Source organism: Schistosoma mansoni, chromosome 4 (genome assembly GCF_000237925.1).
Source record: "Schistosoma mansoni strain Puerto Rico chromosome 4, complete genome".
Classification (NCBI taxonomy): domain Eukaryota; kingdom Metazoa; phylum Platyhelminthes; class Trematoda; order Strigeidida; family Schistosomatidae; genus Schistosoma; species Schistosoma mansoni.
The window spans coordinates 7,771,686-7,795,475 of record NC_031498.1 but is presented as its reverse complement, the minus strand read 5'-3'; the positions used below and the strand labels follow the sequence as shown (position 1 = coordinate 7,795,475).

At 34.6% G+C, this 23,790-nt stretch overlaps 1 protein-coding gene across 1 annotated transcript; it reads left to right on the top strand.

Moving 5' to 3' along the window:
• The first annotated feature begins 2,769 nt into the window (after window positions 1–2,769).
• Smp_126910 (putative wd-repeat protein) lies at window positions 2,770–19,225 on the top strand. The gene is made up of 14 exons (XM_018796694.1): window positions 2,770–2,824; window positions 2,859–2,971; window positions 3,009–3,103; window positions 3,145–3,244; window positions 3,277–3,420; window positions 3,451–3,702; window positions 4,601–4,753; window positions 5,470–5,829; window positions 7,492–7,835; window positions 10,877–11,060; window positions 11,396–11,715; window positions 11,854–12,129; window positions 13,853–14,207; window positions 18,934–19,225. The coding sequence occupies exons 1-14, from the start codon at window positions 2,807–2,809 to the stop codon at window positions 19,046–19,048; spliced, it is 2,829 nt and encodes a 942-aa protein (XP_018651811.1). The 5' UTR covers window positions 2,770–2,806; the 3' UTR covers window positions 19,049–19,225.
• Window positions 19,226–23,790: the final 4,565 nt, after the last annotated feature.

Sequence of the window (23,790 nt, the reverse complement as noted above, 5' to 3'; positions counted from 1 at the left end):
TCATCAATCTATTCTCGTTGTCCTTCAGGTATGGGGCTTGTTTTTCACATCAATTGGTGAATCATAAGAATTCTTTACCATGATACGTAATATTGGCACCTTCAGTTGATATATTTTATGGCATATTCTATTACACACATTATTTATCTTGTCTTTTAGAAAGACTTTAGTGACTCACAAAGCCTGTTAATATAGAGTCACTTTAAACTTTTTAATAACTCTCTTCTTTTCATTGGAAATTATGACATTCTGGATACATAACTTATATTCACGTTCTTGTAAACGTAGGTTTTAGTCGTCTTGTATGCGTCTGTATATATCTATACTTTTGTTGTCTTGTGCAGTATCCGTTCCCTTTTCACGCTACTCATTTTCCGTTTTGAGCCATGTTAACGCTTGTGATGAGTAATAATTTGAGTTGACACGCTTGTCTTCTCCGATTCGCTATTCATATTTCTGCCTATTTGACTAGACGAGTGCATGAAATGGATTCATTCAACTCAAGTCGTATACTGCATCTGATAACCGCCGTCACCTAAAGCATGATAAATCAAACGGAGGACTTATATTGGTAGTTCACTCATCAACAGGTCAAGCATCATTTAAGTGCGAATATAAAAAAACCCGGAATATATGTAGAAAGACCATATCTAAATCCCGTACCGCTTACAGACGACAGTTGACATACGATAGTCGTACCTGTTCGAAGCGACTGTTTTCGTACGTTAAAAGGCGGACAAACGTAGTGATGGTATCCCCCCGTTACTGGTGAACGAAAATTCAGATTTACTAGCTAAATCTGATCTGGCGAAAGCTGAGACATTTGCAAACTATTTTAGTGAAGTCTACTCTACGTTTAGTGTTACATCTACTTGTCCCATTGACGACGAGATACCAGCCATAGGACCTATACACGTGACCGAGGATATTGTTCTCCCATTGATAACTAACCTCAGACCTTGTAAGATACCGTGCCCTGATGGGTTACATCCACGTTTGCTGTCATCGCTTGCGGACATTATCTAAAGACCGCTCACGACGCTCTTCAACATGTCCCTTTCAAGCGCTCAACTACCTAGAGACTGAAAAGACGCCATAGTTAGTCCTATATTTAAGGATGGTCAGAGACGGATCGTATCTAATTACCGGCCTGTCAGCCTGACCAGCATAGTAGTTGAGTTACTTGAAAAATTAATTCGGGCTAAGCTACTGAGTCACATAGATTCGTATAATCTGTTAACTCCCGAGCAACATGGGTTTCGTAACAAGCGTTCATGCTTAATTAACTTACTCGTTGCGAGAGAGGATTGGACAGCTGCCCTAGACAACGGCCTGTCTGTCGACGTGATATTCATAGATTTTAGCAAAGCGTTTGATAAGGTTTCACACTTAGGTCTTATGCAGAAGCTGTCGAGCTTTGGAATAACAGATGCTATACAGGAATGGATAGGAAGCTTCTTATGTGACCGCAGACAGAGAGTGAGGGTCAGTGGAACACTATCCGAATGGAAACCGGTCAAAAGTGGTGTACCCCAAGGCACCATCTTAGGCCCTTTACTTTTCCTTCTGTATATTAATGAATGACCTTTATTACTTAAGTCGTCGACATTAGTGTTTGCGGATGACGTTAAAATCTGGAGAACAATAAGAAGTGAGATTGATCGTTGTCGTCTGCAAGCTGATTTAGACGAATTAGTTAGATGGGCTCATGATTAGGGCTTGGAGGTTAATTCCAGGAAGAGCGTGTTCATGCACATCGGGCACGGTAATGGTTACTATTATACCATTAATGGTACATCTCTTCCACACGTTCAATAACATAAAGACTTAGGAGTAACTATAAGTCACGACTTGAAAACTATTACGCACTGCAATGCGACTGCCTCCAAAGGTTATCGTGCGCTATGGTGACTTCGCCGGGTATTTAAATGCTTTGACGAGGAGATGTTTCGAATTTTATATCCCACCTATGTAAGGCCACACTTGGAATACTGTATCCAAGCAGCTAGCCCATGTCTGATAAAGGATACTAAATCACTTGAGCGCGTCCAGCGTGTGGGGACAAAATTAGTGACGGATCTTTCTAAGCTCCCTTACGATGAGCGTTTAAGACGTCTAAACCTTTTCCCCTTATCTTATCGTAGGACACGAGGTGATCTTATAGTGGCATTTCGTATTTTTAATTATGGTTTGGGTGTTAATATGTCTTATCTTTTTGCTCCCTCCAGCACTAATAATCTCCGAGGTCATGGCAAGAAGGTTAAGAAACCGCAATCTAATAGACTAAAGGTGGGGTCCCGTTTTTCTCATCGAGACACAACTTCTACTCCGTAAGAGTTGTCAAATGATGGAATTCGCTACCAACTGAGCTAGTCCAAGCGACTTCCCAGGAGTCCTTTATGAGGAAACTTGACTCATTCTTAAGGACTAAAGATAACATATTGTTCTGATTTACCAAATTCTTTTTTCCTCTATTCTCGTTAATATACCTAGGTTCTTGCCTAGAGGTATTGGTGATCCGCTGCTACAAGACACGGAAGCTCGTTAAGCGAAAGCTTCTTCTATTCCGTCCTCAACCATTTGAACTATTTGAGTGGTCAATGACTGGAACGCATTACCAGAACAAGTGGTATCAGCACCATCAGTGAACATTTTCAAGAAGGAGCTGGACATTCACTGGAAGGAAATCTGTCAGGATTTACACAGGTTCATCAGCCTATTATCCTTATTACTGAAGACTGATCAAAGACAGATGACCGAGTAGTGGTCACATTTCAAATAGTGCGTTACATCAACTGCACGTGTAATGAGGCTGAACTTTAAGGTAATAGTCGTTTGTGAATCTTCTTGATTTGAAGTTCAAAAATCTTTTTGGGACAGCCTACAAATGTGGATCCGTTGTTTTCACGAACAATGGTTTGGGTCTTTTGAGCCCAGTTGGCAATCAGATAACAGTTTTTGATCTTAAGAAGTAATTGTTTCGAATATTCCTGATCGGTCTTTTCAAGAGATGAAGTAGCGTCTATTGATATTTCCTCCTCTCACGATGTGCACCACTTGGCGTTGTCTCCTTCAATATCTCTGCTAGTCGCCATTAATGAGGGTAATATGTTATTGAATGTGACCAACAGCTGCTATTATTAGTTGGTGATGCGTCTTTATGCTCACTCTCCACAGGAGCTGTAATATCTGTGTATCCTTTCAAGGGAGTGGTTTTGGCCGTTTCTTTCAGCCCAGATGGAAAGTAAGTTGCTATTGTATGTCTATTTTCTTTAGGTTCTTGGCTGTTGCCAAAGGTAATAATGTGATGCTTTTCTTCTCGCCCTCTCCAAACCGCCAGTTTAATCATTTGGAACTCTACCGTGTGTTTTACGGCTTTACGGATAACGTTACTTGTATTGATTGGTCATGTGATTCTAGGTAAACTCATAAAAGTAATAAACTCTTCAGGTTTTTCATTGCTGGATCAGTCGATTCCACTAGCCGGCTATTTTCGGTCCACAGTATACCCAAAATATTCGTCTACACACTAGCCGGACACAAAAACCCCATCATGGGGGCATTCATACTTCATAACTTGGTGAATATATTGACAGTCAGCTCTGATGGCCTAATATGTTTCTGGGAGGCAAACGTTTCTCTTGATCAGCTGAAGAGTATTGATGACTCAAAACCCACCTCTTTATTTAGGATCAGCAACAAGTGAGTCTAGTATGAAATCATCTTATGCCTATGCTTTGTTATTTCTTATTTAAATCATATACGAATAATTTATGGTCAGTATTTTGTCACTGCATTGGTGTGTACATGGTGTAGAAAGTCTCGGTTCCTCTTGAGTTAGTCTTTATGGTCAAAAACAGGTTAAAAACTTAACAAGATACCTGAATATTCGATAAATTTCGTTCAAATTATCTCCGTAATTTGCTGTAATCAGTGTTATTACTCCTGACCGTGACTCATTTACGCACTCATCTTTTCTAAAATATAGTCTCAAAATCACTCATGAGCTAAATATAAGATGCTCGTTAGCTGCAAACAAACAGACGGTCAAATGATTCCCACAAACCACTAGTTTGTCGAGGAGTGTCTTATTGTGTTTTTATTCGCAATTCAGTTGCATTGTGATGTTATATGATATAGTTGTGATAAAATATCACTTTATATGGTTCTAAAACGTTGAGTCATTAAGAGAACTAAAAGTGGTAGTGTTTATCGTTGTATGTTACCGAATAAGACTTATGTATTTCATTGATCGAAACGCTTCTGGTGTTATAACTTCCTAGAACAACTCGTACTGTTCTATAAGGTGCCAAAGTTAGTAGTGTCATTGGTATGTTAGGATGCTTTCTGTAGAACTTATCTACCTTATTTGGTGTTCAGTCAATGAAAGTGTAGTTAGGAAACAATCGGATTTACGTCTATTCTTTTCTTCATGAGTTCTTACTATCCCACCGTCGTCAAAAAGTTATTTTATGTGATTAGGAGTATCTAGGATCTTACTGAATCCTTGATTAAGGTTATGGAAACTAATTTATAATCATTTTAGTCATGCATTGCACCGTTCGTCTTGAATTTACTCACTTTTCATATCTGTTTTCAGATACCGTTATACAAACTCTAACGATGTGAAAATCACCGATCCCGTTAGCGCAGTGGCATTTCATAAAGATTTAAAGTTGCTTGCAACTGGGTTTGAATCAGGATTACTTTTACTACATACATTTCCAGACTTCATATTAATCAGTGAAGTAAAGTAAGAAGTTACATTTTTGAAATCTGTTATATATTTTATTTTTTAAACAGTAAGAACGTACAGGTTTGCAAATGTTATAATGCGAAATATATAGGGTATTGAGATAGGACTACACGCAATTCTACCGATTGACCGAATTCAGATATCCTAGTTCGACCCCAATACTGTTCCCCAACTCCAATAAATCAGAACACAGCCGTTAAATAAGAATTGTTTATGGGGTCAGCAGCAGAACAAAAATGGTTTACAGACAAGGCATATTTATACAGTTACGATGACTATTAACGGTAACCAATGGAAAGGAAGGACACGTGAAGGTTATAATTAGGACGACTCAAAATTGACCAATAGGGAAACGACACATGAAAGTCATAGTTAGGACACTGTAAATAATGGCCAATAGGAAATAGCATGCGAATTATGTGAAGAGTCTGAAAACATACCATTTTGCATTCGAGATAATTTTTGGGATATTCTTGTAAATATCCTAACAGCAAAATAAAGTAAATTCATTCTATTTCACGGCTTCTCATCAGCTGCATACAGCTTCAGTTTGTGAAGTTTAAGTAAATGTTCAAAAAGTAGATTAGATAATAAAAATAAGAATAGGACACAACTTGTGTGTACACTTTTCATTCTTGAAGTATTTATTTGAATTCAATGTACAATGCATCATATTGATGACAGAAACTCAGTTCTTTCTGTTTTATACACAGTCTGTTCACTAACAGTATAAGCAGTCTAACGATTAACCGCAATGGTGACTGGATTGGTGCAAGTTCAGAGCTATTCGGACAAATTGCTGTTTGGGAATGGAGATCGCAATCCTGTTACCTGCGCGCTGATTCCCATTCTAAGGAAATGACTAGTTTGGCGTACTCTCCTGATGGTCTACATTTGGTGACTGGGGGTTATGATAACAAAGTAAAAGTGTGGCGTATATCTGGTGGCAGGTGTGTTGTAACCTTTACTGAGCATACAGCTGGTGTAACTGGAGTTGCATTTCCAGCTCAAAATTCCAAAGTCGTTTTGTCAGCCAGTTTGGATGGGACCGTTCGTGCTCATGATTTAATTCGGTACGTTTTTAATCGTCTTCTAATACATATAGGGTGGAGTGAAATGGTTGATCAACATTTGTTCTTTGCTTTCCGAAATATACTTGTAAATAACGTAGTTTGTTTACTTTCTAAGTGATTTGATTTGCATCGTTACCAGGTAACTAAAATATTTATATTAGTGTCCGAAACCAATCGAATTCAAAACAAAAAAAAGTAATTGTAAAAGTCATATTTTTTGACATCTAACTGAACTTATAGAGGTCTATAATTATTATTAGTGATACATAAATTTTAAGAGACTATCCCTTTGATCACTGAAATACTCGTTTCTGTACATTGTCATATGATAACGGTTTCCAGGCTGAGAATTATTACCTGAAATAGAACGTTAAGTTTTTTCGAGCTTACATTCCGATTACATTCAATGTAACTTGAAGGATTAACTACTAAAATTGTTTTCTAGTTACTTTGAGTTTGTGTAAATCTTTCAGTTTGATAAACATATATATAAATACGAAGCAGAATTCAATCTAAAGTTTGATCACAGTTTGCACCCTTACTGAGACTCTAACTTATTGACCATTTAGTCGCTAAGTAAGTGGATGCAAAGCATCGTCTAGAAATTCAGAAATACGGAATTTGTTCTTAGTATTACTGTAGATGTAGAGATCATCATTGGCTATCTTTCAGCATATATGTTGCATTATTATCAAGTGTATGTTACTTATTATTAGCTTCTGTGGAATATTACTTTTTGATGATGACTTGAGCCAGTAAATTTACACACTTCTCGAGAAATCTCAAGTCAGGGATATCCCTTCTTAAGTAACAGTAAACCATTTGACCAAATGTGTCAGAATAAGATTTTACAGTTCAATTAAGTAAAAGCTCAGAGAAATGTAAGACATTTGTAAGGCTTTTTGTCTGTTGATTGTATCTGAAATTGCAAAAAGAGAAGAATTCAATGTTAGCAAGAACAACTTTTAGTCATAATTTCATCGCTATGCAAAAATGAAGATAAGTTTATATACTCATACTCAGAGTGGCATTATTTTCCCCGAGGCGTGCAATGGAATGATTAGTTTGTGTAAGTTTACACAAACTATGTTTGGTTTCGACACTAATATTTAGGTTGGTTAAAAAGAATTACTTCCAGTTTCCTTTGTTGCACAAACTTCAGTCTTATTTTGATATTTATTGCAACAAACAAGATTCTAGGATTTTATAATCGATGAAAATATTTTTCCAACCAAATGTTACCTATCCTTTTAAAGTAATGTTTAAGAACTCACGCAAGTTGATAGTAATTATTTTGGTATACTAGTCTGAAGTGATATAAGTTCCATTCGCGTAGCATTTGTTTTGGTTTAAATATAGATTTGATCTTTCTACCACTCATATGGTTATTGCAGTTCGTAATCTGGTAAATAGTCAGTCACATTTATTATTTAATACCTAGGTACTGATAACTATTCAATTGATCATGAAACTTTTCACAATGCATTATGAATCTCTAGGATGTAGTCAGATATTTAAATTATAGTCGAAACTGTAAACAAATGAAAGAGCTCTATAAAAGTTCATTCTAACTTTGTGTGTTAGTTCAAGGAATAAGAGCTTCTTATCATGTACCATAGCTTTTTATTCCCTGAGTGTTTTTTTTCACTATTGTGTTTAAAGCTACAGGAATTTCCGTACGTTCACTGTGCCTACTCGTCGCATCCAGTTCTCGTCATTGGCTGTTGATACGCGTGGCTCTCTTGTTGCTGCTGGAGGTTTGGATACTTTCGAAGCTTATGTATGGTCAGTTAAGACAGGTCAGCTGTTGACTACTTTGACGGGGCATACTTCTCCTATTAGTGCACTAGCATTTAACCCTGCCATTTCTGGTATTGATATCGAATTGGCTACTGTCAGTTGGGATTGTACGCTTCGATTATGGGATGTTACAGGCAATTTAACTGATGAAAATAATTTGTCTAGTATGGGTCTTACGAAAGAGGTTGTAAATTTTTCATGTGATGGTGAGTTATTTACTTCTTGACTAGTCTAACAATTTATTTACTGCCAGGTTCTTAATGTAGCTCATCTAGTTTGACGATAATGTGAATTAATGAAAAGTTACCTCTACATACTCATGAAATTACGAAATCAAGAAGCGACTATTGACTTGCGTGTAGTTGATGGTTGTTTATTTGACTTATAGCCAAGTAGATATAAGTTGTCTTTAGGTGATAAATATACTTCACAAAATATTGTTGAATACTAATCATTCGAGTATTCATGTTGCTTCGTGTAGTCGTCCAAAAACTCACGCGTTATAGATAAACAAGATCTCACCACATACAAAAGGAGTTTTATACTCTTTACAAATTATGCCATTTGTAATGCGGGCTAAATGCTCTTCTATGTATTAACAAATGCGTATTGCACAGAGTTTTGACCTGTCTTAATTCATGGTTGTAAATTTTATCTTTGAAGTTGGAAGACGTTTAGGTTGCTGGTATTCGGTTATCATTGTCTTCGACAAATGGCTTGTGTTTGATGGAAACGCTAAATAAGTAATGGTAATTTTCTTCGGATAATCGTAGGTATAATTAGTTAGTGTGCCTATACGGTTGGGAAACGGTTAAAATGTTCCAAGTCCACTCATCGACTTTTGATGTGAATTGTGTAGGGGGGTAGAAACTTGCTTGTAATCTGTGAGATAAACGTGAAAAATTATTTATAAAAAACCTCAAATTTGTTTCCTTTGGTTTCCGTTTTTTTGCAGTTACTGTCGGTATTAGTATTTTTGATCTTTTATTTGTTCTCACATTTATTAGTTGGTGTATAACGAGACACTTAGGTCGATAAACATAATTATTTATTTCCACCTGACTTCTCGTAGTTTTGATGTGATATTCACGATAATCTATCAACGTCGATATTATCTTCAATATTATTTGTAGAGGACTTACTACCATCAAAATGGTATAGAATATTTTCTTGTTTGTCCATTACTAATTAGCTGTGATATTAAACGGTTGAAAAAATAAGTGTTTTTCTTCCAACTTTTCTTTGTAACTGGATTCACAAAAATAATCTGTTGTAGATATTCGTTTTTGACTGTAGAAATAAAGCTAATGATTGTAATGGATAATCTTGAAGAGAAATTTAAAACTATGATCCAGTCAAATTTATTAGATGAAACGTTTAAAGATCAGTCAAAGTCGAAAAATATTTTTGTTGTGAGAGACTGCGTTGAATATGATGAAAGTAAAATGGTTAGACTGCATTATTTCCGCATAACGGTCCTCATGTTATCCCACAACCATCACATCTCATTGCGATAAAAACTAGAGTACTTGTCTACAGCAGTCTAATCGATTTGCCTTCACAAGAATACATACACTTAGACACACGTATTTATTAAGTTCATAAGTTCAAGTTACTACTCAACAACCTTTCAGTCTATGCCCGGAAGAAGCCCACCATGTCTTGTGCTTAAACTCTTATCAGTTGAATGTTTACCCAACCAGTTATTCTTTGTGAAGTCTATGTAGAGTTAGGACTTATAATCACTGTCATCTTTATTCTTTAGTTAGGTTTTGAGAAAACTTCACCATTAAAATAGACTAGAAAAAATTTAGTAGGTCTAACTTATCTACATACAAAAGGCTTTATTTTAGGCACTGGAATATGTACTACTTTTGAGTAGATCAAGTAAATTCACAAAAACTACATACATTTGTTTTGTAACTATGACTCATATTTCGCATTTCAGTTTTACACAGAGAAGACTATTGTTTCATCTTTGTAAATGCCAGATAGTTATTATGTATGCTTTAAATATTTTATGAATGAATGATATGAAAGATCGGTAGTGCCACACAACTATCGGTGCGTGCAGCACTACCTATAGCTATATTGTGCTACATATTGTATACCTTGGATGATAATAAAAACTGTTATTATGAGTATTTGGTCCAGCATCACAAGTAAAACTAAGTCGATGCCGATCGTCGTGGACTTTCATGAATCAATTAAAGTTCTGCTTATCATTCTGGAGCTAGTCCACATATACTCCACATCTTTTTTATTGTAAAAATTGGGAATTCAAGTTCGAAGATTCTTACTAGGTTACAACTGCATAATTGTCATTCTAAATAAAAGCGAATACGGCTGGCACACTTTAAATCCATGAACCAGTGCCATGGTTTGTCGTATAATCATACTTCCATATCATCAGAAAAACGATAAATCCGAACACCAACTGTCAAAAACTCCATACACTGAGCAACCTCCAGTAAAAAATGTATTTATCAGCTGTACAAAATATGTGATGCACCATATAATACAATACAGTTGTGGTGTATGCTACTTATGCTGGGAGACATAATTGTTATGTAGCAGCAATTGACAGTGGAATGTTTACCAACATAAGATTGAACTGATGAGAACGGGGAAACATAGAGCAATTCGAATAACAACAGAATTGGAAGAATCACGAACTATTTGAAGGACAACTGAAGGAAGATGTGCAAATAATATATTTAATGTATGATTTTCATGTTTTACAAAGGGACTGTGTAATTTTGCATTAAACAGTAAATTAGTTTCCCCCACCGAGTCTTCTATCACTACACATTTGGTGCCGTTGCCGACCAAGAGGCGGAGTAGTGTTATTTTTTAATGTTTCATGTAAAATGTGTGACGTTTTTTCACTTCTGAATCCACACTGTCTTTAGATATGACTATGAAAATCTAGAAGCAAAGTGGTGAATTCGTTTTATTGGTTAGTGGTTCTCAGGGATAAAAGTGTAGAATATATCTTTAATGTAAATCACTTCAATATATAACCTCACGTAGCTGAATTATGAATTGTGAGAATCGTATTTCCCAGTGAATATGCTAATGTCACAGGTAGTATTTTGTCTGTACACTCTACTGTTTGTAGTCAACCATTTAGTTGTATTTAGTTTCGTTTTACAGTTTGATTCACTTCAATAGCAATAATTATCTCAAAATTGATCACAATATTGTATTTAGAAAGTCCTGATTGTCTTTTTGTATTAAATTGCAGCCTTATGCGTCGTATATCGAGGTGATGGTAAACAGTTGGCTATTTCCCTTTTGAACGGAAACATAGTTTTCTATGACCCTAACGAAGGGGTTGAAATGGGAACCATAGATGGTCATCGGGACCTTGGGGTAGCACAGACTAGTGAGGACGACTTAGTTACCCCACGTAGAGCAGCTGAAGCTAAGTATGTTTATTATATTGTATCAAGCATAGTTTTATCAAGGTTTTTTAAAGAATATTTGGTATCTTTTTTGAAACCCAAGTATCGTCAAAAGCTCTGAAAATATGCATCGTAAAATTTTACATCAGTATCACAAAGTTAACAAGAAAATAAAAATTATCAAATAATGATTCTTCAAATAAATAGGAGCTCATTGTTTTTGACAAGTTTTATAGCTGAAATCAATCTGTGACGTCAATTATCTTCAAAAATATACTTAATTAGCTATAATTAATACTTTAGTTTGTTTGTTTGACTATACACACTTAAATGTTTTTATTACATATTCTTGTAAATAGGAAATTCCAAACTATAGCTTATTCTGTCGACGGTGAACATTTAATAGCAGGTGGAGATTCAAAATATATATGTCTCTATTCTGTTCCTGATAAATTATTAATTAAACGATTTGAAGTCACATGTAATCTTTCACTTGCTGGAGTTCAAGAGATACACGATCGGCGTAACTATTTACATCGTTTCAGTATGGAAGCAATGAACGCCAAAGAAGCAAAACGTCCTAGTTTGCGAATTCCATCAAGCATTAAGGGTGAAGATCGTAGTCGTCGCCAATGGAGACCTGAAGTGAGAGTTTCTGCAGTTGAATTTTCACCTACAGGTACATTGATAGAGTTTTGTGAATTTCAATTGCCAATTTTTCATTATTTGTCAATAGTTATATGTTTTATAAAATATATAACACATCTGTAATCAGTCTAACCCATAACTTACATCCTTCTGCTTTTTATGTTCACAGGTGATTCATTTGCAACTGTCACAACAGAAGGTATTCTTGTATATTCCTTACCATCTGCTGGAACAGGATATGGTATAGGTAGTATTTTTGGTGCTTCAAGCAGTAGTGATAGTGGTTGGTTGTTTGATACATTAGGTATTGATGAAGAAACTACTCCATCAAACGCTCGTAATGCACTCATTCAAGGTAGACATGCAGAGGCGTTGGACATGGCTATTCGGTTGCAATTGCATGAACTTGTTGAGGAAGTCATTGAGTCAATTCCCGTTGACCAAAGTAAATGTTACTTAGATCATTATATATATATATATATATATATATATATATATATATATCGCCTATCACCATTAAATCTCTTCATTACTGGCATGATCTAGCCATTGAATTTACTTGATCAAATCGGCCATAAATTTTTAAATTTTCTGCTCATAAATGCGGTGGTTTTAAATTTTCGTTTCCTAAAGTAGATTTTACGAGCTTAGTCTTTTTGTTAAGTTACGGTATCTGTGTTTAATGCTTCAATTATTCCTATGAGAAACTACAAGTCTGATACTTTACAGACACATCATCAATTCGTTAATTTGTAATGTTGTGAAAGCTATCCTCGGCGCAGGATATAAGTTGATTCAACTATTTATTCCTAATAACCTCATGGTACATATTAAAAAGGTTTGCTGTTGGTTAGACTGCATCAGTATTTCTAAATGTCATTATGGTCAGTGATTCAGTTCTCTATCCTTTAATGATTTTATGTTTAGTTTTTCTACTGCAACTGTAACTCATATGAGAGTAGATAGTTGTCCTAGTGTCTTGTACTCATTATTTCTATTTCATACAGTTTATACTGAAAAAGATATTAGTTGTAGTGAATTCCAGTAAGATGTAAAACGGTTAATATAATCAACATGGTCAAAAGGCTGTTGTTATCACTTCTGAGTATCATTATTTAATAGTATTTATGCTACTTTTAAGCTTAAGTAACTGAAAAAATTCATTCGTCAGTACGTAAGTGGACAGTCTGTGCCCTTGAATAACGGAAGGTGAGATATTATTGTGGGAATTTCATCTTATTTGATTTAGGGCTCGACATCATTTACTTATGATGGGATAAGTATCCTTGGGTGACATTTCTTTCGTCCCATAAAAGCAGTTAAGTTGTATGTAATGTATATTTCCGTTTCCTGTGATAAAGCATTGTTCGCTGGAAATTAAGAATTAGTGATATAAACAGTCTCAGTTGACGATGTTAACTACTGCACGTTTTCATAACTAATAAGATTATTTTCAGAATTCTTGCAAACGAAAAAGGACTTAGCAGTCGTTCATATTTGTCGATGGATTCATAAGGCGTAATTACTCAAGTGACGATTTATAAAGACAGCACTGTCTGGTGTTGTGATGTGTAAACTGACCGTTAAATAATTAAGCTTTAGCCGGAATTTAGAATAACGTGGTCACAAACATTTTGACATCGTTTTCTGTTTATTTCAGTCTCTAAGAATGTTATGGTCTCTCACTGTCGAATAGATTGTAAATTAGTCAAAATATATTCGGATAACACTAATGTTTCAATCAACATTTTAAAAACTACGGGCGGATTTCTTTGCTTTTCAACGACTTGTACAAAATAAATCATTTGATTCTATTCGAGTTGGTTATTTAAGATATTCAGCTACTTTATACATGGAATATCTTCTTCTGATGAACTGCTGGACAGCGTTTTCTCGATAATGTCCCTCAACCTGTTAGACAGTTTTTGGTCGTGAAAATAGGTTGCACCTACGGTCATCGGTTTCGTGAAGAAGTCTTTGCAATGAGTAAATATAGATTCAGTTTTTGTAGTTGAAACTTGATATTTGGTAGTACTCAATTATTGAAGAAAAATCTGTTGTCTCAAATAATCCATTATTTCATAGGTTTAATTTCCACACCGCTAATATATTTTTAATGAATTTCCTCTTCAAGGCTGTCTACACTTTGAATTTTCGTTGTCTTTTAGTTGACTTTTTAGCGCGTCAACTCCCTATCAATCAAGTTGCACATTATCTCATCGCTTTTCTTGCTCGTCAGTTGAGTGGCCGATCACGTCATGTTGAGTTTTATGTTCGCTGGACACATTCTGTACTCCGTTCTCATGCGTTAAACCTGCGAAGAATAGCTGCTAATTCAGCTTTATCTGAATGTACGAATTCTAAGGAGTCAAGAAATCTTCCGAATAACGAATCAATAGACAACAAAAAGGAACTTAGTAATCCAGGTTTTTTAACTTTGCAGGGTGAATGGGCAACTTGTCAAGCAAGTTTAGTTCGCTTACAGGCTAGTCTGAATCATGTAAAGTCTCATCTAATCAAACAGTGAGTTATTTTATCTATTGGTCTAGATCGTTCTTCTATTCTCGAAATATTATTATTATCATTCTTTTAACATTTTATTAATCTTCTTACAGTTAACTTGGTATGTTTTATACTAATTTATCGCTGCATTTAAACCTAGGCTGTTGAATTGAATATTTTTGCAAGTGAGTACTCACGAACGTCTTCATACAATAAACCGTCAGTCATGTGCTGTTTGTTGGAAGTTTTATTTTGCTGCTTAAACGAAGTAAGTTAAGTGATTGAGTTTCAGGAGTGGTATGGATGGTAAGCAAGGACTGGATTGGTTGGAGTGCGAGTTACACATGAAGTTGATTTTTCCCCCAATCGTCTGTGGCATGTAATCACGTTTTAAATAGCAGTAATTATAAAACTTGGTCAATTAGCTATATCTACTGGTTACATATACTTAATTGTGTGTATATTTATATATCAATTTGATATATTTTGGGGTCTATCGTATTCGTGTTATTACTTGTGTCGTTCGATTCATGGTTTCCAGTACTAAGTACCCAGATAGTCAACTATATTCCTTAAATGCAAAAGGGTTCTACTAGAACTATTCAATCACTGGTTCACTATTAATCCTTACCATTAAGATAAAGCCTATGACTACATTAACATTTATGTAGTTGATCCCTTAAACAGCAAATAGAATTACTTGAATCTGTTATAAGTTGATTGGTCCTTATGATAATTGTTTTGACGTAAAACATCACCTAAGTGAATAAAATCACGTTGTTTCTCTGTCACGAATATTATCAAAATAGAAATATTACATTGTGTTTCACTTGAGGCTTTTTCTGCTTGTTTGTTTATTATTGCTGGTATAGCTAAACGATTGATCAATTAGTGGCTTGTTTTGAAATGTTTCTTTTCTACTTAAGACAAGCTTTTGCTGTAGTGGTTTCTTTTCATCTGTTAGCCAATGGTAGGAACACTTTGAGAACCTTCAAAAGTCCATACGTACCGAGTTAATGATTTATTTGTCCGAGTGAGCCTCTTACAGGTAAGTCCTACAAATGGACGTAAAGTAAGTGACTGGCACTTAAACTGGGTCGGTAGGTACTCAGAGCCCACCTAAGAGGGTTTAGAAAACCACGACTGCAAAGCAGTGATTTACATAGGTGCCTAGATCTCGAAGGAATAAATGGCTTATGAAGCTATTTTTGTCACATTAGGACGGCACCTCCTTGCGTCGCTCAGTTGCCTTGCGAATTATATCTTTTGGTCAAAAGATTGGGAAGTTACCTCGTAAAAACACCTATCTGCTGTGTTCCAGGGATCCGGGCAGCGTCCCAGTCGTCCTAGATCTTATGTTAATTTGTGAATGAATAAATATTTGAGTGACCTGACATAATTGAATAACTTCAAGGTTTTCATCTTGGAACTGGTTTTTTCCAAATAAACTTTTACTTTCCTTGCCTTAAACAACCTTGTTTGGCTAATCAGTATATATATATATATATTCGTTGTTTCAATTTCTTTTTATTTAATTCGGTTTAGAATTTTTTCATAACTAATTCGTTAAATCTCTATATCGTTCGCTTCACTCAACATTTTTTTTCCAACTTTTCATTCACATTAACTGATTGAGTATTGGCAGCCATGATTTATAATGTTGATGACAATTAACAGTATAACTTTAATGATCAAACTAATAATTTCACTATCTTAATAATACATTTTGGTAAGAGATGGAGTAATTTACTCATTTTAAACTTTATTTGGTCATTACTAGTGTTGCACAACTAGTGTGTTGTATATTCATAAGACGGCAAATTTTAGTAAACTTTTATGTCATTTATAGCCTTTACTAAAAATAATTACAATTATTTCATCAGTTTATCAGTTGACTATGTTCTTGATTACACTTCTCACTCATGAATGTTATTAGAGTAAGTTACAACCTTAAATAAGTGTTTTCCATTCTTTTTCTAATAAAAATGATTACTCGTTTACTGGATTTCTCTATCTAAACGATATTTTGTATATGTGTACCCCTCTTTTTATTTCTTATATCCAACTGGTCGTTTTTGAAGCTAATCTAGTTACAATCAATTCAGGTTTTCCATCCCATACTTTTTCTCTTTTTCCAATCTTCACTTCTTTGTGGTTTTTTCTCTTGTTTCTCTAATTAATTTGATAAAGAATGACAGATTATTTTGATTAAAAAAGCTACTGGAGTCAATTCTGTTGTTAATCAGATAAATAAATAAAATTAACTAACGATTATCTATCATTTCTCTATCTTACATTTTCTAATGATTTTGTTGCTATTGTTATCATTGTTGTGTGAATGGATTGACGTAAGTCAACATTGTTTCTGTTATTCCTACCTCTTTTCTTCCATCTTTTTAAATTCTTTTGTGTGGTGAAGTGTTTATGCTGTAAATTATGTTGCATTTGTTGAAAAAGGGAAAATATTGTGTTTGTTGTCAGTTCTTTGTTACCATGGTATCAAGTTACTGTTTTCCTCGTCAGTTGATCTATTGTGCTTGTGACTTGAGATGTAGAGATAAGCCTTTTTTAAGATGACTGTCTATAGAAGTAATATTTTTTAAATAACATCATACTGTTTCTTATTCATTTTAAACAATTCTTTGCCCGTGTTGCATAATAAAGGTTGAATAGATAATTCAAGTTCTGGGAACAAATCATGACAGCATGGATCTTTGGATGAACAATAATAAGTTGTAGCGACTTCGATCATTTTCCATTTATGTAGTGTTTTGTCCTAAAACTTGTTTAGGTAAGCTTACTGCACAACACTTAAGGTGCTGTATGGAATACTTTAAAAACCATTAGGTGCTATCACTAATTTACCTAGTAAAATGGAGCTGCGAATGAATTTAACCACTAAAATCCAACAAAACACGCAACACATGATTAAAATGATTTTCCAGTTTGGGGATTGGGTGTATAAGTATGACTAACCGGCTTTTTTGCAATAAAGTCATTGTTATACCTTTCATCGTCAACAGTGTTCGTAATGAATATGATATCCATCGGTGTAAACATCCTAACACTTACTCCGAAATTATTGCCTGTTGTTATACTTCTCATTTTGTTCTGAATGGGTGCAAAATTAGCTCAAAAAACTAGCCAACTTACGTGTCGGTTGTCACTGCCGGTTTTCTCTTCCCTTCCCTCAAGTTGTCGAAACGACGTCACGCACAATTCAGGACATTAATCACACTACTTTTCAGTAGGAGATCGTGCACTTGCTGTTAAGACCTTATAAATTACGTTATCATGTTAACGTACATACTGATAGCCGGTTATTAGTTAAGATTTATCAACGCTACTAGAAATGGTGCAACTCGAAGTGTTGATATATCTATAGGTTAGTGAATTTACTTTTCATCTCGACAACACTAAAGTGTTCCTTCAAAAATTTTAAGAACAATCTTAGTTATTTCCTTAATCTCCTTGTCCTTGTTACTATCGTTTTTTCCACGCTCCGTTCTCATCACATGTCTTCGCATTTTTTTATGGCACGTTTTTCAGTGCCCTGTTGTAACACCATTTTGTAATAAGTAAACAAAAATCGTCTGATTTTCACCCGGATATTTGTTGAAGTTCTTACAAGCGCGGTGGAACCTGTGAGTTGTGAGTAAATTTGAAGTTTGTAAATGATCTGTATTTGTCATTGGCATGGCTCCATCATATCTCGCTTCTGGTTTGTATAAAGACATACAATAGACATAGTCTAACACATATACTTAAAAATTAGATTTTTATTTATCTTTACAAGATGTTGTTCATATTTTCTTTTGTATGTAAACAGTAAACTAATCTCTCAAAGTTTTTAATTTTCCACTGAGACTCATCTTATAGAACATATTAATAAGCGGTAGTTATTTGGGCTACTAAGGATTATTGGTACACTTTTATTTTCATGTTTTATTTATTTATTTATTTAAACACATAAATATTGGTACAAAGGGGCACCAGATATATATGCGCCGCACAAATCTCATGTGATTTGTGTGAGGGATGTGATACTGCCCAGGTGCCCAGACGGAAGCAGTTGGTTTTCATAGGGGGCCACACCCGGAGCCTTTGACCTAAAGGTCTGATCCACAAGGCAGTGGAGCATCGCGAGGAGATGCAGTCCCATGGTAGCCGGTGACCAACGATTGATTCATACGCCATTTGATCCCTCAGGATACTGGAGCCCATGTGCACCATTGGTTTGGAATCAGGGTTTTCCAACTCCCCTAGGTGAACTTTCCGTGTCCACCAACCCGGTTAAAGCGTCGGACATTCGCTTTTCGTCCTCTCATTTTCGTGAACAACACCCCCTCCACGAGAAGGTAGTGAATAGGACTTCCCTGGCAGGGGCTGAATACGCGTGGCCATGTGAGAGCATTTCGGGAGGAAGAGCGGACTCTCCCCACACTCGGCCGTACCAGGGCATTTGGGGGCTTATCTTCATGTATATATGGAAAATTGCTCAAAGTTTCCCAAACTATGTTCTTGCTTTATTGATAATGTAACATAACATTCAAATGAAAGAAAGTATTTCATGGAAATCTTTTTGGGATTTCGTTTGAAGGTATTCAAAACAAGAATAATCAAATTCTAAAAATGTTCATGACTTGATGCTCAAAATATAATTTGGGTCAATAATAATTTTTTAAAAGTTTGTTATCCTTTCAATCTCCTTATATTCATAAAGCTGTTGATTTTCCCCTTTTTTCAGTTGCGAAAATGTGGACAATTTGTGGAATTATTACGAAAGTTCACTCAAACTGTATCACGAGAAGGATAATAATAATGTACAGAGTGAAAATGTCATGGAATATAGTTCCAGCTAATCAGTTTCATATTGTACTCTTACATTATGAAAAGAAGGTGCATTTAGAATTAATATAACTCGATTTATTGACAATAATAATCACATATCTGTTTGTAGATTATCCATTTATCGTGGATTGTATCTCCAAAACATACCCATAATCAAAATGTAAATACAAACTCTTTCAAAAGTGTTCATTGTTCTTATCAGTAGTCGGAACTGATCGAAAATCAGTTCCATACAATATCAACCAGTATAAATCAGATTTAAAACCTCTTTCTGGTGCTATTATCTGCACAGTTGAAGTAATCATTATTCTATACATAATCTTTAAAAAAACATACACTTGATATATGGATCAGAGTCTTCCGTTAGGACTGCAATACATATCAAACAGTATACGTTAAGAAAGCCATTTAGTTGGGATAGTTCATTCCTGACAGCGTACCAGCTGCTATCTGTAAAATTACCGCCACTTAATAGAAATAGATCATCTCTTTTGTCAGTCACTTTTGTCTTGTTATCGCAACTTTAAACATAGTTTTTAGTATAAAATTGATATTAGGATAACTCGACACGTGTCATAAAAGTTACTCGTCAGCACACATAAAAGAATGTTATAGTTAATAAGTAGAGAACGTATCAATATTGCTTTAATCAAAACTTGGGTGTAGATATCACGGGATAACTAGACTTTTTAAAATCCTAAACAAAGTCACCTGTTTTACGTTCTCCATCAAAAACAATGGAAGCCCCAGGCCTAAATATCACGCAGAAGCAGAATAGCTGGATCAGACTGCCATAAAATATCTGTATGCAAACTATCGTTTGTTAATTCTATGGGTTAATTACAGGTCAGAAGCAGCCAGTCTTTAATAACAAGACAATAAACTTGGGACTGCTTGTGTTACAGTTTTCTGAACCAATAGTCAAACTAGTCATCTGGTGAATGTGTAGATATTGAAGGATGATTAGCATTCTAGTTTTGAAGGAAATGTTTATATTATAACAGAAATTCAGCAACTTTACTGAATCCACAAAATGTATGTAGCTTACTACTTTAACGTAATTTTTGGAGAGATTTCTAAGTAACACTTGGAGCATTTACAATTAAAGTAGTTTTATGTTTCGAAATGATTTAGGACTAATTGCGATAAATAAAATATTTACCTTGTTTAAAGTTACTGTAGGTGCTTAATTTTAGTTAGTCGTTATTTCAAAGGGATTCTTCGATAAGAATATGAAGTAATACACGAAAATTTTTCTTGTTAAGAAACTTGTACTACTTTGAATGATTATGATTCTCGCATCATGAGTCCCACACTAGGACGAAATGGCCGTCCAGTGCTTCCAGGTTTTCAATGGTGGTGTAGCTTACTTCGACTCATGAATTCAACTATTAAGTCACTACAATCTCCACATACCCCCATTTTAGCAAAATTTAAATAAAGACAAACAGATTTGCGGAATAACATGAACTCATTGTATTTCAAGGCTTCTCATCAGTTGCGAATGGCCTAAATTTATATTAATATTATTATAGAAAGTTTTGCATACCGTAATCAATAAAGTTTAGTTCTAAATGAAATAAGAAGAGGAAACAACGTATTAAACATAACATTTAAGCTTTATTAGTATTTATATGCTGAAGATGTAGGATGGGAGTGGATTTATGAGTGATTATAAAGAGACAATGAATGACATAAAATTGTTAATAATAAGTAATAATCAGGACACCCAGTTGATACTAAATTAAAGTTGACATCTTTAGTGAATATTAGTGGGATTTTTTAATATATAAAGTAAAACAGAGAGCACGTAGCTGGGAAATAATATAACTATCTTACCATGGTAATGAGTTCACCACAAATTTTTGTGTACTAAAGTCAAGTCGAAAATGCTTCATGGTAGTTGCCTCCAAAGTAGAGTAAACATGGTTTTTGCTGTTTGTTAATTATTTTAGGCGGTTTTGTGATGTTCACTGTCCATTAAATGTATGATAATTGCATTTGTGAATCCTTTCAGATATAAATCACGTGGAATATGTTTAGCAAATCCTGTAGATGGTTTTTTTTCAGTCTTTCCTATGTACTCGTACATATAAATTCATCAAATATTTGGAGGTGACCTCATGAAGTCACTGACCTACTTTTAATTGATTTAATGAACATCTGTTTACACTGAAAATAGTCGGGCTGCAAGGAAACTTCTCTCTGGCACCACTTATCCTTTCTACCAAAACTGAAATCTCACCTTCGAACAAGTTTTTTGTTAACAGCTGTTTTTTCGGGACTTCTCGTACACATTTTTCTGTACTGTACTGCATACACTGAAATATATCTTATATAAAGTAAACTTCATTGGTAATGGTGTGCAAGACTTATGATAATATTACTGATGTAAATTAACGCCATTCGTTACTGATAGGAAGCTATAAAATATAATGAATTCATGTTATTCTGCGAATTTTGCTTTATTTCAGTTATATTTTTAACGAATATTTAAGTACAAGATTAGGAACTCAGCTATGAGTAATACATTAGTTGTGTAAGGGGTCGTGATAATATCTGGAAGGCCAAACAGTAAATGGGAAAGGGTTAGGATCTGCGGTTTGTTAATTGAATGTTTTACCTATTTAGTCACGGCTAAAATTCTTAGTATGTTAAATTCTTGCCATACTTTTTCATTCCTATTAAGATAATTATAACTCTCAGATTTAATAATTCACTTTAATTGGGTTAGCTGAATAACTATACTTCAGGCTGCTGACTGATCAGAAGGTTCACTACTTATTTTCATTGAAATGTAAGATTAATGAATATATCAACATTTATAAAAACTTTTGTAATATCTGTGTTTAATTTCGAAATATCTTTTATTAATAATGAACTTTCATTGGTTATTCTGTTAATTATCAGCTTGGTCATCTTCACAAACATATGATAATTGCTTTTGACTAAAATTCCTATGGGAAGATGTGATAAGATAAATGTCAAGAATTAATGACAGATAAACACAATTGTCTTATTTTAAAGTTCTAGATAAATTCAACTGGTTTAATTTGCGGTGGATATTTGTATGCATCAGAAATAACTGATAATCTTATGGTTGGGAAAGAAACTTAGGAGCTTTTAGAGATGAAATATTTTCTGAATCATAAATTATTATATTCTTTCTGGAAACCCGAATGAATGATTGCCGCTAACATCAGATACACTAGCAGTGGTTTTTGTAACATTCTGTAATTTCAGGTAGGATACGATATATATGTGAGCATCTCCCAACCGGATGCCAAGAAACAGGTTATGGTTTGTCTATGTGACTATACATTTATAAAAGTAATTACAAAAAGGCACTGTATCCGACTTATTGTGCCATTTGATGTATGCTTCGTTTTAATTTTGAAAAATCTGAAATTTATTGCATCATATGACTTAGGTGGATGATAATCCTACTATTTTACCGACTCCAATGTTTTTAGGAACTGCAATATCATTTGTTTGTCGATGTACCAAATTAACGTCAAAAAATATTCTGACGTTTTTGTTATGTTGAGTGATTGTCTGATTTTGATAGCAATATATATGCTTTCTATAGGTGAGTTCAACTTGTTACTTGAGTAAGAAGACAAGAAATGAGTAAGAATCTTATTTAGCTAACGAAATGAAGACGCCACACAAACTCATAAGCATATAGATCTCCTTCGGATATTTGAGCAGAGTTCCATCTCGAATAATATGTTCAAAAAGAAAAAGGCATTCATTCTGGTTTTTAGTGTTACTCACCAGAAAGTAGTAGTAGCCCAATTTATTACACCAACATTCGAGAGGTGGCTTAGTGTTTAAAACATTGTAATTTCAGTCGGTACCTAACAGATTCGAACCCAGGTTCCCCTACCATAGACTGTTTTGCCACAAATGTGTGGCATAAGGCTGAGAAGATTAACCTATTTTTGTAAACGAGTTGTAGTACATTTAATTGGAGTGCATTAAGCGTCTACAGTAAAAGTGTAGAGCACTTTTGGTGATAATTTATCAAGCTAATTAAAATAGTTGTTGCATGCAATCAGATATCCCAGTGATTATGTACTTGGTGTGTTCAGGTGTAGATATGACTTGGGAGTATTTAAATAATTATCTAGTAGAGGTTCCCAAAGCATTATAATAGGACTAAAGCAGTTCTCTATAGATTAATAAAGTGATTTGCTTCTATTTGGATAATGGAAAATTGTGTTGAAAACACAGGGGACTGATTAAGCTGGGTATGAGCATAATCAAATTTGAAGTATGTATATCTTAGGTTCAAGGAGGTTTAGAAAGAAATATGTAGGGCTTTTTACAACTTTACAGAATGTTGTTATACACAAGTAGGGGAGAAGGGTGTGATATCTCTGTGGTATGTGTGGATATTTCTGTTGAACAGCGACTCTGGTAGGGGTATTCTCAAATAACTTTCACAAGACCTGTACATTACCGAAACATGCCTATTTCTGCCAATTTCTTTACATCATCAGCTGTTTTACATGCAAGTGATGTTAAGAAATAAAGTGAAATGAAACGGGAAGATTACTAAGAAGTAAATGAAAAGTTTGATTTCCGGCTTACTCCATTTTTCTTGACTTAAAAAATATTAATTTAATAGGATACTGGAGTTGATAAGTATCAAATAACAGTTATATTTCGTTTAAAAGTAATAATTTGATATTTGATACATTCGATCTTTCATTAATTATCCTGAAGTAGTTTTACCCTTCGATTGATA

Coding starts and splice junctions, on each gene's coding strand:
- Smp_126910 (XM_018796694.1), top strand. Junction 2,972..3,008: donor ACAGTTTTTGATCTTAAGAA/GTAATTGTTTCG, acceptor GGTCTTTTCAAG/AGATGAAGTAGCGTCTATTG. Junction 5,830..7,491: donor CGTGCTCATGATTTAATTCG/GTACGTTTTTAA, acceptor TTGTGTTTAAAG/CTACAGGAATTTCCGTACGT.